The 15,804-nt window shown below is 37.4% G+C and overlaps 2 protein-coding genes and 1 long non-coding RNA gene across 4 annotated transcripts; 2 read left to right on the top strand and 1 right to left on the bottom strand.

Annotated features, from left to right (window-relative positions):
* Positions 1-3,953: 3,953 nt before the first annotated feature.
* LOC131304578 (S-adenosylmethionine decarboxylase proenzyme-like) lies at positions 3,954-7,978 on the top strand. 2 transcript variants are annotated; one of them, XM_058331849.1, is made up of 4 exons: positions 3,954-4,104; positions 5,123-5,199; positions 6,182-6,333; positions 6,454-7,978. In XM_058331849.1, exon 4 carries the CDS (start codon positions 6,610-6,612, stop codon positions 7,690-7,692), a length of 1,083 nt encoding a protein of 360 aa, XP_058187832.1. In that variant the 5' UTR covers positions 3,954-4,104; positions 5,123-5,199; positions 6,182-6,333; positions 6,454-6,609; the 3' UTR covers positions 7,693-7,978. The 2 variants fall into 2 exon arrangements, with proteins under 2 accessions (XP_058187832.1, XP_058187833.1); XM_058331850.1 differs by lacking the exon at positions 5,123-5,199 and having other exon boundaries at positions 3,971-4,104.
* LOC131304579 (uncharacterized) lies at positions 7,513-8,300 on the bottom strand. The gene is made up of 2 exons (XR_009192434.1): positions 8,090-8,300; positions 7,513-8,054 (listed from the first exon to the last, which is right to left on the bottom strand). It is a non-coding gene; the product is annotated as an uncharacterized LOC131304579 (long non-coding RNA).
* Positions 8,301-10,378: 2,078 nt separating this feature from the next.
* Positions 10,379-14,421, top strand: LOC131304576 (pentatricopeptide repeat-containing protein At5g38730). The gene is made up of 2 exons (XM_058331847.1): positions 10,379-12,771; positions 14,058-14,421. The coding sequence occupies exon 1, from the start codon at positions 10,586-10,588 to the stop codon at positions 12,356-12,358; it is 1,773 nt and encodes a 590-aa protein (XP_058187830.1). The 5' UTR covers positions 10,379-10,585; the 3' UTR covers positions 12,359-12,771; positions 14,058-14,421.
* Positions 14,422-15,804: the final 1,383 nt, after the last annotated feature.

Here is a 15,804-nt window from a genome sequence, read left to right as displayed (position 1 = left end):
TGGGAAGCCTATGTGTAAGGAAATGCTTTGAATTCATTCAACAAAGGTAGATTAATAAATAAATAAAAGGTAGATTAATCATGTCATTTGCATTTCACATTGCATTTTATTTCAAAGATTTTTAGTGTACCTAAGGTTGAAGTGGAAAGAATTTTTTCTCAAGGCACAAGTGGTATGCTGAGATTCAGAGAGATGCGCTACCTTGGCGCTTCCTTGGTCATGAAGCGCTTGCTTGAGCTTATATTGTTAGCAAGCACTAAGCAAGAGCTTCAAACACGCGCAGAGCGCTACCTTGGCGCCTCCTTAGTTATGAAGCGCTTGCTTGAGCATATATAAACGTATTTTTCTCACTTTTAGGTAGACCTTGCATCAAATTTTTTTCTAGAGAGAGAAACATCATCCCTCCTTAGTTTTATTGTGTGCTTTATGCATTTAAATTATTTAAACTTAATGTTTGGTCATTTTTGTTGGTCAATCAAGTTATTATTCTCCCACACTCCATTAATACACTCTAGATTGATTATTTTTATTTGAAAATCTTCATTTTTATCATATCTATACCTTCATGCCTATGAATCTACATGGCCGAATGATACTAGAGTCATTCTAGAGTTGAGATCGAGGTGGTTTTGCTTGAGGAGACCGTGGAGTCAAGAAGGGGCACTAGGTGTTAGGCAAGAAGAGGAGTTAGGTGTGACTTGGGGTAAAAATTGGTAATTCCTTACTTGTAGTCTTCTTGTTGATTCTTTTGATTTATGAAAAATTGAGAAGATTAGGCCGTGATTTTATGTTTAAGGTATGCTGACCTAAGTAGTTTCCATGTATATCTCGTGTTCTTGTTCTTTATTTTTATTGTAATTTACTTTAATTGTTGATTTGAATTGCTTTGTATGAAACATTGTTGGTCTTTGAAGTTTGAACTTGTGGTTAAGTTAATTTTTAATTGATTGTCTCATTCACCCCGGGACTTTTTATTGCATTACATAATTTCATAAACAATGTACATACGTCACTTTACTGTTTTTTTTTCGATCAAAAAACTTTTAGTGATTTTTTTTATCCGCAAAAAAAAAAATCACTCAAAATTTTTTGATCGAAAAAAAAACAAACAGTAAAGTGACTGATACCAGCCATCAAACACGGTCTTTTTTTAATGATCAAGTGTTCGAACCAATTTACATACACTTCGACTAATTTCGGGAGACCAATCCATCAACGGAGCTCATTTAAAACCAGTGCGAGATCTTTAAGTTGGGAAGGTGGCGTCTACTCATCCGATAAGATGGAATCGTTTTGGACCACAGAATTTAAAACACCAAGAATCAGATTCTTGTCCATCAATTGTACTACCTAAATTGATCTGCTTCTCACCTCACCAGGCCTTTACTGTGATTTGGAGACTTTTTTCCATGTAAATTGCATAGTGATGGTAACATGCCAACCTTTCTTTTTGTCGATTTCAAAAGAAATGAATATTGCTGCGATCAATGTAATTTAATGAATAATTTCAAGTAAGCTCCACCAGCGCTGGAACCTATACCTGCACGTTCGTTTTGAACCCGTCTCAGGTCTCATATATATAATCGAAATCGTTCATTTTTTTTAAAATATTTTTTTGGAGGCTTTATGAAAGATCAGGCCAATCAGATACTGGTAAGAGCATTATTATATTACGTCAAACTCTAGACCTGGATTCAGGCCTGAATTATGAAGCAAATTGGACGTATCATGAACATCTGAATTTATAATTTGATTGAGCTGATTTCCTACAAGAATCTTGAAAAAAAAATACTTTAAATAAAAAAATGAGCAGCTTCAATCATTTTTTTAAAACTTGGGACGGATCCAAAACAGATCTGTACGAGAGTGCAGTCCCAAATCCGTACCCATATCGTTTCTGCACTTCTTTTACTTTCATTTCACAATTGATGTATGAGAAAAGGAATATCATATCATCTTACACATGTTGACTTATCATCCACTACTAATCCCGATTTCCAGTTGACATGGTGTTCTTATCCTCGGATAGGGATAGCACGTGATTAATTATTAGAGTACTAGTGCTAACTCGTGTCTGCGGCACTACGCATCCCGATTGGAAGGGGATGACAGTTATGTGATTTAGGTGAAAACCATGGGTACTTAACCGGGAAGTGGGAGGATGCACTACAGCCTTTGGATCAAATGAATCTAAGCCTTTCCAACAATTTGTCCCCACACCCTTCTGTTTTATAATAGAGATATTGAAAGATTTTTTTTTTTTAATGCATAGTGGGAACAGATTCGTTTCAACTGCATTATTTACTTATTTTAGTACCAGAAAATCTGTCCACACAGATATTACATGCACAGATTGTGCACAAAATTTTTTGCGGGGCCCACTACGGATTCTACACAAACCATCCAAGCCGTTCATTAAATGTAAAACAGTTTTTCAAGGGTTTTTAAGAAAAATCAGCTTAATACGATACTTATAGGTGCTTGATCCAATTATTTAACTTTTCACTTTCTCAAAATCTCAATGAAAAGTTAAATAATAAGGTCGAAAACTTATATGTATCGGATTGAGCTGATTTTTCATAGAGACCCTTGAAAAAGTGTTTTACATTTAATGAACGGCTCGGATCATTTGTATGGGACCCACAAAAAATCTGTGCACAATCTGTACCCTTTTGTCTGTATGGGTAGACTGGTCTTTTAGTACTACTGTAGTATTCTGAAAAGCAAATGCGTTTATTTGATAATAATACGTGACGTTTCTTGAATGTTGACGGGTAAAGGTGATGAATTTTGGTAGCAAAAAATTGAGAGGCCGAAAGGAGTAATAATTATTCGCCGGCCAAGCAATGCTGACATTGCAAGTGGAGTGGAGTACAGTTGATGCTTTCCTAGCTGAATTCGATTTCTATAAGCACCCATATACACCCTTTCCCAAGTCCCCCTACATTAGATTTAATGAAAGAGAAAAAAAAAAAAAACAATGCCACACCTAGATTTTGGAGAGTTGACGCGAATTTTATATGTGCCCTTGATATATGTTATTTATTTAAATAAAAGGTCTTTGCAACCTCATTTATTTACTCATATGGTAGTATTTGGATAGAAGAAATTAATTAGTCATCATGTTTCGTAGATTTATTTAGGTGCTTATCTTACTAGGTTTGAATACTTAAGTCGACATTTTGAATTTAAATGGAGTAATATCTAAAATACTTTTAATCATGACAAATACGCATAAATCATGACAAAATCATGACAAATACAGAAATTATGGCAAAATAATCCGAAATCTTGATAAAACCATCCGGAATGTTAAACTAACGTAAAAAGTTAGTTTAAGATCCTAAATTTTTTTACTACATAAGTAAAGAAATTCGGGATGTAAAACAAGCGGAAATCGAAAACTAAAGTCTCCTTATGTGCGGTTGGTATTAAAAGTATGATTTATTCAAATAACAGGAAAAAAAAAAAAAAAACTTGAACCTTGACCTTATCCGAGCAAATATATACATAATAAAATTTGACTTTGCTCGACTCGTTTACAATCCTACCCCACCTCGGACCCCCCAAAAAAAAAGATCCTACTTTGAGGAAAAAAAAAAGTAACCACTTCAAATTTTATTACTCCCAAGTGACTCGAGTTTTTCGTTCCAACGGTTGGGAAGAGGTGAACAGTGATGTCCTCTGTTTCAAAAATTGGGAAGATGTGTGGTTGGCACGTGGCCCCGACTAATAGTAAGTTTTCCCGGCCGGTGGGCCCGGTAATCCTCACAGCCACGAATTATCCGAGGAAAGGAATCCCGTAAGAAACGGAAGAATGAGTGGCCAATAATTTTCCGAGAAAGTACGGGCCTGTTTCACAGCTAAGGGCCGTGGCAATCCCGTGAATATCTCCAGAACGCATGGCAATCCCTTCCCCAACCACGCCCTCTATATATTCGAACCAACCCCCCACTCGCTCAACCGCTCAACACCCAAAGCAAAACTCTCTCTCTCTCTCTCTCACTCATTGCGATTCCGAAATAAATTACTCAACTAAAACAAAGAGAAAAAGAGAAACTAGGGTTATTGTTTTCATCGCCGCAGGATCAGATCGAGAATCATGTAAGGCCACTAATCCTCCTTGCACCTCGTTCTGGTTTTCGCGGATCTTGTTTGGATCTCGTTTCTACCTTCCTCGTATGTATTTATACATGTATATAGCTGTGTGATTGTGATTTTCTTTTTTGGTGGGGAAGAGTGAGAAATTCATTGACCCTTTGGATGGATAAGAAAGGGGAACCTTTTCTCACCCAATCTCACTATTTTTTGGTGAGATTTGGTGAGAAAATGGTGAAATTGGGTGAGAAGGGGCAGTGCCCAATCAAAATGTTTCTTTTTTGTACTTTTTTTCTCCATTTCTCACCAAAATGCTCAATCCAAATGAGTTATTGGATAAGAAATCATTATCCTTTCTTTTTCTTTACTCATGAAATCCCCTCCAACCAAAGGGGCAATGAAAATGAGCAAATTACAGAGGAAAAAAATATACTCCATAATGAAGCCACAATGGAAGTATTATAATCTGCGCTACCTCTATTCACGAGGTGACATACTGACATGAGGCATAAAGAAATTATGAGAGACGGACACAGACCCGAGTGCATGGATTCGGTGATAGATGTGTCCAGGACTGTCCGATGTGAGTGGGCCCGTATTTACCGTGTGAGACCCACGTGTGTCCGAATCTGTGCACGAACCTGTGTTTGTAGCATTGCTTGAGGCCTAATCGTGTGGTACCATGGAGATTTATGTCGTCTTGAATAGTTTCAGATAATCTGTATCTATCCTGATTTTTGTTCGTGACATGTTTTCAGTTTCTTAGAATAAGTATCTTGATCGTTTCTACCTTCCCTATGTTTTGGTTTTTTTATCAATTTCTTATCTATGTTGGTTTAGGTTTTTAGTTCAACAATGTATGTTTAGATTCGTGGATGTATATGGTTATTGTTTCCGATTCCTTTTCGTTTGGATCGTGAATCACATGTCCCAGATATGATATCTATATGGTCGCTCATGGTTGTTTGTTGTTTTGAGTTATCTTGGTTTTGTGTGCTGATGGATGGTTTTGTGTTTCTTTCAGATTTCTAGGGTTGATTGATTGAAGCTCGAAGTGGGTTCTTTCCTTCCCATTGGATTTCTGTGATAATTTTATTATTTGTAAGTACGGTGTTTCTGTTCTGCGTTTCTACCTTCTTTTTCATGATTTCGGATATTTCTTTCGAGGGATATGTCCAGATACTTTCTACTTTGTATGTCTTTGATTATGTGTTATCCTCATGGGTCATAACTTTCATATCTGATAGGGATCAGTATCTTTATAACATTAAAATGAGGTACATACAAGAAGGGCTCAGTTTACCTAGATCTGTATTTCTTCATGAAGCTTGCATAAATTTGATACACTGCTTCTATTAGTGCTGGGGAACATATTTCTTCGCACATAATTAGCTTTTTACCTTCTACTTTATGGGTTCTTTGCTGTTAGTTTTTTTTCCTCGAAACATTGGGGTTAATTATAATGTTGTTCTGCTGTTCAGTCTATCAATTTTATTTTTCCAGTTTTTTGTATACGTCTCATCTGTCAACCAATTAGTTTTTTGGGCCTTTCGGATGAGAAAATTTATTGTTTTTGTGCCATTCAATGTATGTAACCAAGAGCCAATTGATGTTCCTCTTTTTGGAGATGAATCTCCTTTGGTACATTTAAATGAGGATGTATACCTGATGAGTTTCTTGCTATTCGTTTGCTGATCAAGTTTCTAAGGTCATGTAATCATTTGGATTTTGGATATGTGCCTGTTTCTTGCTAAAGGAGTATACCCGATGAGTTTTTTGGGCTAATCTTTTTCTCAAATACTGCTAGTTGTGTGCAACAGTGGCGCTCAAAAACGTGCCTTGCACTTTCTTGTAAAGCATCATTTGGGTATAGTTCTAAAAAACTGCTTGGGGATAATTCAAATTCATCTGTTGAGATGTTTTTTTTTCTTCTTCATGTTGTGCTACTGAATTGCTTGTACACGGACATGGTGAAATAAATAACATAATTCTTTCATCATATCTTGATCTGATGTTATACTGTTTTGAGGCATACACTCTTTGCAGTTGGTAATGAGTTTGGTTTGGTTTTTTTTTTGTGCAGGAGGATTGAATGATCTAATGGAGACTAAAGGTGGGAAAAAGAAGTCTAGCAGTAGTAAATCCTTGTTTTATGAAGCTCCCCTAGGTTACAGCATTGAAGACGTTCGACCCGCTGGTGGAATCAAGAAGTTCAGATCTGCTGCTTATTCCAACGTAAGTTCAACTTCTAACTTTTGTATCATACAGCATCGTGTAACTTGATGCGCAATAAATAATTCTTTGTTCCTATGTTCTAAAATGCTACCTCCATCCTACGGTTGGAATGTTTTGCAGTGCGCGCGCAAGCCATCCTGAGATTCACCAAATCGAGAATAACTGCCAAAAGTGGCCAAGTCCTCAATATTTCTACATTTGTTTTTGTTGCTTTTCTACTTTGCTCGTCTTCCTCTCGTCTCACTTTGCAACAGCGTCTCTTTCCCTTAAGGCAAGATGGCCTTGTCAGTTTCTGCTATTGGATTTGAAGGATATGAAAAGAGACTTGAGATATCGTTCATTGAACCTGGGATCTTTTCTGACCCTGGAGGCAGGGGCCTCCGCTCTTTATCCAAATCGCAATTGGATGAATTTTTAACTCTTGCTGAATGCACCATTGTCAGCTCACTGTCAAATGATGAAGTTGACTCTTATGTCCTTTCTGAATCTAGCCTGTTTGTGTACGCTTACAAAATCATCATCAAAACTTGCGGGACTACAAAACTGCTACTCTCTATCCCATCCATCTTGAAGTTTGCCGATATGCTCTCCCTTTCTGTGAAATCTGTGAGGTACACTCGTGGAAGCTTTATCTGTCCTGGGGCCCAGCCTTTTCCTCATCGCAACTTCTCTGAAGAAGTATCCGTCCTCGATAGCCATTTTGGAAGGCTTGGGTTTGGTAGCAAGGCTTACGTGATGGGTGGTGATGATGAACCACAGAAATGGCATGTCTACGCTGCTTCGGCTGAATCCACCAATGATTTGGACCCAGTTTACACTCTCGAAATGTGTATGACCACTTTGGACAAGGATAAGGCATCTGTCTTTTACAAGACCGACGGAAGCTCTGCTACTTCAATGACTGATAACTCTGGGATCAGGAAGATTCTTCCCAACTCTAATATTTGCGACTTTGAATTCGATCCTTGTGGCTACTCCATGAATGCTATTGAGGGGAGCGCAGTTTCCACAATTCATGTCACCCCGGAAGATGGATTCAGTTACGCTAGTTTTGAAGCAGTGGGATATGATTTGAAGGTTGTGAATTTGAACAACTTGATTGAGAGGGTGTTGGCTTGCTTCCAGCCGAATGAGTTTTCTATTGCTTTGAGCTCTGATGCTGGCAAAGAACTTGGTTCTGGTGTGGATCTGGATTTGAAGGGATATTTCTGTGGAGAGAAGAGTCATGAGGTGCTTGGAAAAGGAGGGTCTGTTGTTTACTACAGCTTTACCAAGTATGGTGGCTGTGGATCTCCTAGGTCAACTCTGCATAGCTGTTGGAGTGAGAGCGACGAAGACGAGAAAGTTGAGAAGAAGTAGAAATGAATCAGAAATATTGTTGTCTTTCTCCATTTTTTGCTTGAATTTGTTTGTTATTGTCTTTTCTTTCATGAGTCGGAGCACAATAAATGGTATTTTTGTCGCTCCATTAGGCCCCCATTAGTCCGTTATTTCTTTATTGGGTGTTGGTGCCCTAGTCGTCTTTATTCGTGGACGACAGTTGTGGAATCTGGTCTTGGATCTGTAATGGCTTTTCTGATGGCTTTAAGGTGTTGAACCATCAACTTATTTCCCGAGGTGGTTATACTATTGTTCGCTTATCATACTGTTATTTATTGAAAGCGCTCTTTTTCTGGGAGCAGAAGCTATTGTGTGATATTGACACAGCTAGTGCAGAGCACCTGTATATTATATTGACACAGCTAGTGCAGAGCACCTGTATATTTGTTCATAACTGGTAGTTCTCTAGGTGTAAATGGGGCTTGCTACTATGTTGCTTTGGCTTCATGAATCATGATGTTAGCTCTGAGCTGATTTGACTGTTCGTGAACTCATAGTTTTTGGGGCAATATGAAATGGCCAATGTTGTGAAAATCACTATGAGCTAGCCGGGCGGATAAAGGGCACCTAGGTGCCGACTAGCCAGTTGTCTAATCAGGCATTTGGACCATTGCCTAGTGCCTAAGGAGGACTTGTCGGCTTGACATTGTCCATTGCAGGTTTTTGATGCCCTTCTCGATGTAGGTAGGTTACCAAGCTTGTTTAAAAAGTATTTGTGTTCCTTACTGCAATTTTGTTTCCAAACTCTACAGCTCGTATCGAGGAATTGTGGTACTGTAACGGAGTAAGGAATAGTTTTCTTGTTTGATCATTAGGCTCCGTTCCAGAAGCCTTCTTAAGAAATAAGCAGCTTATTTCACATTTTCAAATTCAAAAATAATATACATGAAAAATAATTTTATAATTTTTTTTTTTGCATCGTATAAAAGATCTCGATGAGATCTTTCAAACAAGATCTATATTGCATATTTTTATATTTCAATAAGTCCATAATTTTTGAGCTTGAAATTGTCTTTTTAAAAAATAATGACTTTTTTTTCGTTTTGAAACGGGCTCTTGGTTTTAACCGATTTCGTCAATTGGCGGTTCTGGTTTATCCTTTGGATTTGTGCTCATTTGCTAATGAGCTAGGTTTCGCTTCCACTCCAGCCTTGCCTTCACTGCTTCCTTCCTCTTCGTTTTTTGAAGGGAAAAGAGAAGCGTGCCTAATGATGTGAACAATTTAATAGATTTACAAAGCTGTCTTAAGCACTCTCTGTGCAGTGTATGCTACATCGTCGAGCATCAAAAAGGGCGTTGCTTGCGATCAGTAACCGGTGAAGACACAAAAGAAACAAAGGCTTGTTAAGTAAGAAAATATGAGCCGTCTCAACAACGTAACAGGAAACTCTGGAGATCTTGCAAAACAACAAGTTCGTTCCTTGTGTTTTGGATTCTCGGGGTGTACCTTCACTAAATCTCACCTTTGTTAGTGATAAACATCCTTTTCAATAAGAAGGCTCTCTTTCTCTTTTTCAACCAATTTGTAATTCAAAACTGGCTCTCATCTTTGTTCTTTGTTGAAGACCAGTTTATTAATAGGTCATAGATTTACATTTAAAAGGCTTTTTCCAAATTTGGCACGAGATGCTTTTGCAAATATTTTACTAATATTGTATTTACATGGCATGATTATTATTATATTTATAATCGGAAGAGAAATCTCTGAAAATTGAAATAATTTTGATTTATTCTAGTAAAAAAAATAAAGTTATTTTATACTATTACTTTTTTTTCAATTTCTTTTATACACCAAAAGAGGAACACTTGAGCGTTGCAATTGTTGACTGGGAAAAAAAAAATTGCCATTAAAAAAATAAAATGCCCCAAGTTTGTGTTTGAGCAGCACTAGTTTAAATTTCCACCCGACCCGACCTGACTTCAAAGTTCGTACTTTTGCCATGGGTAAGGCCTACCATGGGGAAAAAAAAAATTGGCTTATTTTTGTCTTTATTCGAAAAATTATGAGTTTCGATCATGATTTTTTTACCTTTTCAATTCCTCTAATTGAGACGATCAACAATTCATAAAAATTTGACGCATAACTAACAAATGGGGAAAATTTTGAATATAAAAAAAGCAACATATCTTATTTTTGCCAAAATAGGCCTAAATACAAACAATCACCCATGACTTTCACGTATTATGGCTACCAAAGTTTTGAATACCATACCGGCATGGATACTGATTTACTGGTACGATATTAGATACCGAGTACTGTTTCAGATTTAGCGCTACTATCATTTTATATACTATGAAATAAAAAAAATACCCATACTATCCAATTAATTATAACATAAACTTTCATTATACAGTAAAATATATAACATAGTGGACTTCAAACCACCAACCAATTAAATATAAATTGGGTTGGGCAACATTTTTTGAAAGGAAAATGATTTTGCAACTCTCTTTTTTACTCCCTGCAAGTGTATTTTTGATGCAAAAATACTTTTGCAGGAGAATGACGTTAACAAAAAAAAGAGTGACAAAATCAGAAGCATTTTGAAATAGTAATAAATTTTTCAAAGTTTCAAGTGACATCATTGAGAGTTTTAAAAAAAATTAATCTTTTATTTTTGCGATATTTGCGCCCGGAGTAATTAACCCACTCCACCACGGTAAAAGTAACATTCAAGCCAATTTTTCTGAACCCTCGGAGTTCAAGTTGTCTCCCCGGTCCCCTCCTCTGGTGATAACACGAATTAGGGTTTTAGCAACCCTTCTTCTTGTTCGAATTTTCAAGCTTTCTTGGAACAAACAGCATTTCTGAAACCAGGTAAAGTGAATTTTGTTCCTTCCAATTAGGCTTGGACAGTTCATAACATACTCGATGGCTAGCTTAGTTTCTCTAACCAATGAAACCCAATTTGTCAAAATCGTGTGTGCAATTGTTGTGAAGGGACACTGGGACAATCTTTTGAAGCCCAAAATTGGGTCTAGTCTCACCTCAACAATCATTAACCAAGTACTTCTGTGCCTTCCCTTAGATGGGTCCTCTCTTTCTTGGTCATTTTTCAAGTGGGTTGAATCAATTCCAAGTTACAAGCACTCTCTACAGTCTTCTTGGGCTATGATTCACATCCTCACTAAGCAAAAACACTACAAAACTGCACAAAACATGCTTGAAAAGATTGCTTTACGGGATTTCCTGTCGTCTCCAACGGTTTTGAATTCGCTTACGGGAAATGGTGATGACCCAGATTCGAACTCGCAAGTTTTGAGCTGGTTGGTGATAGTTTACGCTAATTTGAAGATGACCCAAAATGCAATTCAAGTGTTTGAACACATGAGAGTTAATGGGTTTAAGCCTCATTTGCATGCTTGTACTGTGCTTTTGAATTCATTGGTGAAGGATGGGTTGACTGATATGGTGTGGAAAATATACAAGAAAATGGTGAAAATCGGGGTTGTGGCTAATATGCATGTGTTCAACGTGTTGATCCATGCTTGTTGCAAGTCTGGAGATGTTGAAAAGGCAGAACAGTTGTTGAGTGAAATGGAGCTTGCGGGTATGTTTCCGGATCTTTTCACTTATAACACGTTGATCTCTTTGTATTGCAAGAAGGGTATGCACTATCAATCTTTGTCAATTCAAGATAGAATGGAACAAGGGGGAGTGTGTCCCGATATTGTGACGTATAATTCTCTTATTTATGGGTATTGTAGAGAAGGTAGAATGAGAGAGGCTTCAAGGCTTTTTAAGGATATTAAAGGTGCTGTCCCTAATCATGTGACATACACTACCCTAATTGATGGGTATTGCAGAGTGAATGACATGGATGAAGCTGTACGATTGCGTGCGGAAATGGAGACTAAAGGATTGTATCCTGGTGTTGTCACTTATAATTCGATTCTCCGCAAGTTATGTGCACAAGGTAGAATAAGGGATGCAAATAAACTCTTAAATGAGATGAATGAAAAGAAGATTGAACCAGATAATATCACGTGTAACACATTGATTAATGCTTACTGCAAGATAGGAGATTTGAAGTCTGCATTGAGAGTAAGACGTAAGATGTTGGAGGCTGGATTGAAACCTGATAATTTTACTTACAAGGCATTGATTCATGGGTTTTGCAAGGCAAAGGAGATGGACAGCGGTAAAGATTTGTTATTTGAAATGCTTGATGCAGGATTTTCTGCAAGTTATTGTATATATTCTTGGCTTGTGGATGGATACTGCAATCAAGACAATGAAGAGGCAATTGTAAGACTGCTCGAAGAGTTTTTGAGAAAAGGTCTTTGCGTTGACATCTCAGTTTACAGGGCACTAATAAGAAGGCTATGTAAGAGAGAGAAGGTTCATTTTGCTCAACGGATTTTCATTCTTATGCAAGGAAAGGGAATATTAGGAGATAGTGTTGTGTATACTAGTCTAGCATACGCTTATCTGAAAACGGGGGAAGTAACTGTTGCTTCGGATCTGTTAGATGAAATGTATAGGAGGCGGTTAATGATAACTCTCAAGCTTTATCGAAGTTTCAGTGCTTCTTATGCTGATGACAAGGGCATCTTAGATATCTTTTGGGGTCGTGCGGTTGAAAGAGGCCTTATTTCGAAAAGTATTCAAATATATCTACAGCATTTGAAATTACACTCGTAGGAAGTCTATGACACTCTAAAGCTTGAGAGAAAAACTGTTTCTAGACGTGCGGCGATGTAACATTAGTCACAAGTGGATGGTTTTGCAAAATATGCGGTTAGCCGTACATGAACTTGTACCATGGACAATGGCCTTATGGTTTCATGCTAGAATCTCTTGCATAGACGAGTGTGGGCAGCCTAAAATTGGATGGCTCATTGCATCCTCATGTAATAGCGACAGCCATGTCTCCCGCAATGAAAGGCTGCATTAAAGCCTCAATGATAAATAATGGGCCTATATATTTCTAGAGTCACGTGGTAGCATTATTGCTCTTCTTGAGACTATGGAACCATCTTACCTCAGCTTTGGGGACATTTTCCTCGCCAGTGCCAGAACCCTAGAATTCAAGTATCTCTTCTTTGAAAATGCAGGTAAGCACTGTGCTTATGTAACGTTACATGTTATATAATGCATAAAATAGTGGAGTTTCTGGAGTTGGCATCTTCATGTTGTTTTGAATGCATTTATACCGAGTGTTTTTGGAAAATTCAAAATGCTAATTTGTGTTGTGTTCCTTTTCAGTAGACCAAGTTTCTTGAAGTACGGTATTTGAATATCGATTTTATGCTAGCGTAAGTACTTACATTTCCCCATGATGGATTGGAAAATTTGTTACCATGATCTGACTAGATCTGACCAGATAATTAAAAATCCAAAACTCATCCTAGTTTGTTGTGTTGAAGGAAACGATTAGGAGGGGCACAGATAGAGCAACTGTAAATCTCCTTATTCTTCATCCCAGCAGTTTTTTTCTTACTTTTTGTTTCTGAGGTAATGAATATTTGAATCACACTTCTGGCCGTTGGTTTGGTCATTAAACTTGTCCCTTAACCTCAAGGTTATGGGTGCATTTTTTTCCCTTCTGCACTTCTCACTTCTGGTAATAGAATTTGAGATTACTTGTTGCTTTAACAAAGTGAAGCCAATGAGAATATGTGCTTTCATATATTTTGAGTCCTGGACGTGTCATGAAACATACTAGCACTACTGCTATTTTTGTTTCTCTGTTGCTGCTTTACCCATTTCCCTTTGATGAGTTTTTGTCTTTCTATATTTTTCTGTTTTATGGAGCAAGGGGTCCTAAAGGATTTCTTCCAATGGAAGCAAAATCGATATGACTTGGATAAGCCTGCACATGCAACTGGAGAATGACGCTTTGAATTAGGGATCTCATGGTTAGCTATTATATTGAGTAGCTTGGAGCTTGTTCACCAGTGTTGTTTGGCTTTGGGTCCTAGTAACTGGATTAGTCATGTACTGATCTGAGATTTTTTTTAAAATTTTTTTTCTACATGTGCACTTATCTCATAGTACATTTGCATACACGTTTGAGCATATAATTTAGGTACTGACGAAGGTAAATTATCCTCACAGTTAGTATAGAAGGATAGAACTAGGGATTCTACTTGTTCGGAATTTATTTCAGTTGCTTTTATTTACATATAAAAATTCTGCCATTTCAGAATGATGTTATTGTTGAGACCGTGAAAGTACAACACGCTTCATGTTGTGTATTTCTCAGTTTATGAACTCCAAATGAGATATAAACCTCCAATTTTATTCTTAGTTGAGATAGAACAAGAGCTTTCTTTCTATGCATGAATTCGGGATGGATTAGTTTTCTGATATTCAGGCTTTTTATGATGTTTTTCTTTAGGTATGGCAAAGTGAATAGAAGCTTTGTGCCGAGCTGCTGAACTGGAGAACGTGATGAAGGCTAAGAGAAGCGGAAGCAGATGCATAAGCATTTTAGGTGCCTGTTCCTTACAATGGTTTCGTCTTCTCACATTTTAACTAGTTTGCCGCTGTCTTAAACTCAGATTGGCAGAAGGGACAAAAATTGCACTAGGGAAAGTTTTTTGCGACACAAAATCACACTGAAAAGGTGACGTTTGTTTTCCAGTCCCATGTGGGAGGTTGGTGGCAGTGGTATTACTTACTTTAGCTTATCTTTCCTAGTGCCATGACATACAATTGCTCATCTTAGGCGATGACATACAATAACTTATTGATGAATGATATCTGAAGGGCTCACAGAATTAACTCTAGCATGCTTAAAGAGAAAAAGGGGGACACTGGCCCTCCTGTACTAAATTTGAACTTCAATCTGATTCGTAAATTTTAACAAAATGCGTAGTATAATGAACTAATTATGCTCAATGGATACAGGCTTTGCGCAATCAGTTGTACTAGAACCATTAGTATCTTGTGAGGACCGTCATTTCGAAACGAAGAGCGTTGATATTTTCACAACTCAGTTTGTTGGTGGAACAAATTATAGATAGTAAAAGATAAAAATGCCTGCGGGGAGAAAACCGTGTGAAACAAGCAATGTACTGCTGGCTTTAACACCACTGTTAGACCATGTTTGTTGGCATTTATAAGTTGACTTATTTAACTTATGTGCTTAAAGAAAGCTAATGAAGAGTGTTTGTTAGCAATTTTGATAATTACTTATTTTGCCTTTTCAACTTATTTGACTAACAAAAGTGAGATTATTTTAAACTCTGATTTGTAGCCTTTTTACTTATTTAAAGCTGGCAAATCTATGGATGGAAAAAAAGTTTCGTGATTTTGCAAAGTACCTGTATATAATCATGAAGGACAACTTGGACAGTCAGTTGGTAATAATAAGTATTCTATTAACCTTTTTAACCAAACAATTTGAACTTTAATTCAAACTTATTTACAACTATGCTAAATATGTTTGCAACTTATATTAAATTACTTACGCAAATAATCAGAAAATATATGATCAGAAAATCTAACTTATAAAGAGCATCTCCAACCATGGATGCCAAATTTGACATGGCATGTCAAGTGGACCTTGAAGCACCAACACCTCTAAAGGTCGAAGTATCGCAGTGTCAGGACACGGGGACACGGGGACACCGCGGGACACCTCGGAGATACGTACGGGACACGCCACGTGGCGTGTCTCATATTTTAATATTAAATTTTGAGGGGGACACGGCTGGGGACACGGCGGGACACCGCTGGGGACACGGCGGGGACACCGATGGGGACACGGCAGGGGTCAAACTGTAATTTTTTTTAAATTTTGGGGGCCAAACTGGAATTTTTGAAAAATTTCGGGGTCAAACTGTAATTTTTTTAAAAAAAATTTGGGACCAAATTATATATATTTTAAATTTCTGGGTGCTAAACTATAATTATTTATTTATTTATATATATAAATAAATAAATATACACGTGGCGTGTCCCCTGCCGTGTCCGTGTCCCCATTTTTTTAGAATTCCCGTGTCCTGGTGTCGGTTTCGGTGTCGGTGTCCGTGTCGGTGTCCGTGTCGGTGCATCATAGCAAGTGGATGAATTGACACATGAATCAACTCCAACCAAGATATCAATCACGTAGGTGTTATTTGCATCTACTCGCATGTGAT

The sequence above is a fragment of the Rhododendron vialii genome, chromosome 10a (genome assembly GCF_030253575.1).
Source record: "Rhododendron vialii isolate Sample 1 chromosome 10a, ASM3025357v1".
NCBI classification, from domain to species: domain Eukaryota; kingdom Viridiplantae; phylum Streptophyta; class Magnoliopsida; order Ericales; family Ericaceae; genus Rhododendron; species Rhododendron vialii.
This window is presented reverse-complemented; position numbering and strand designations above follow the sequence as displayed.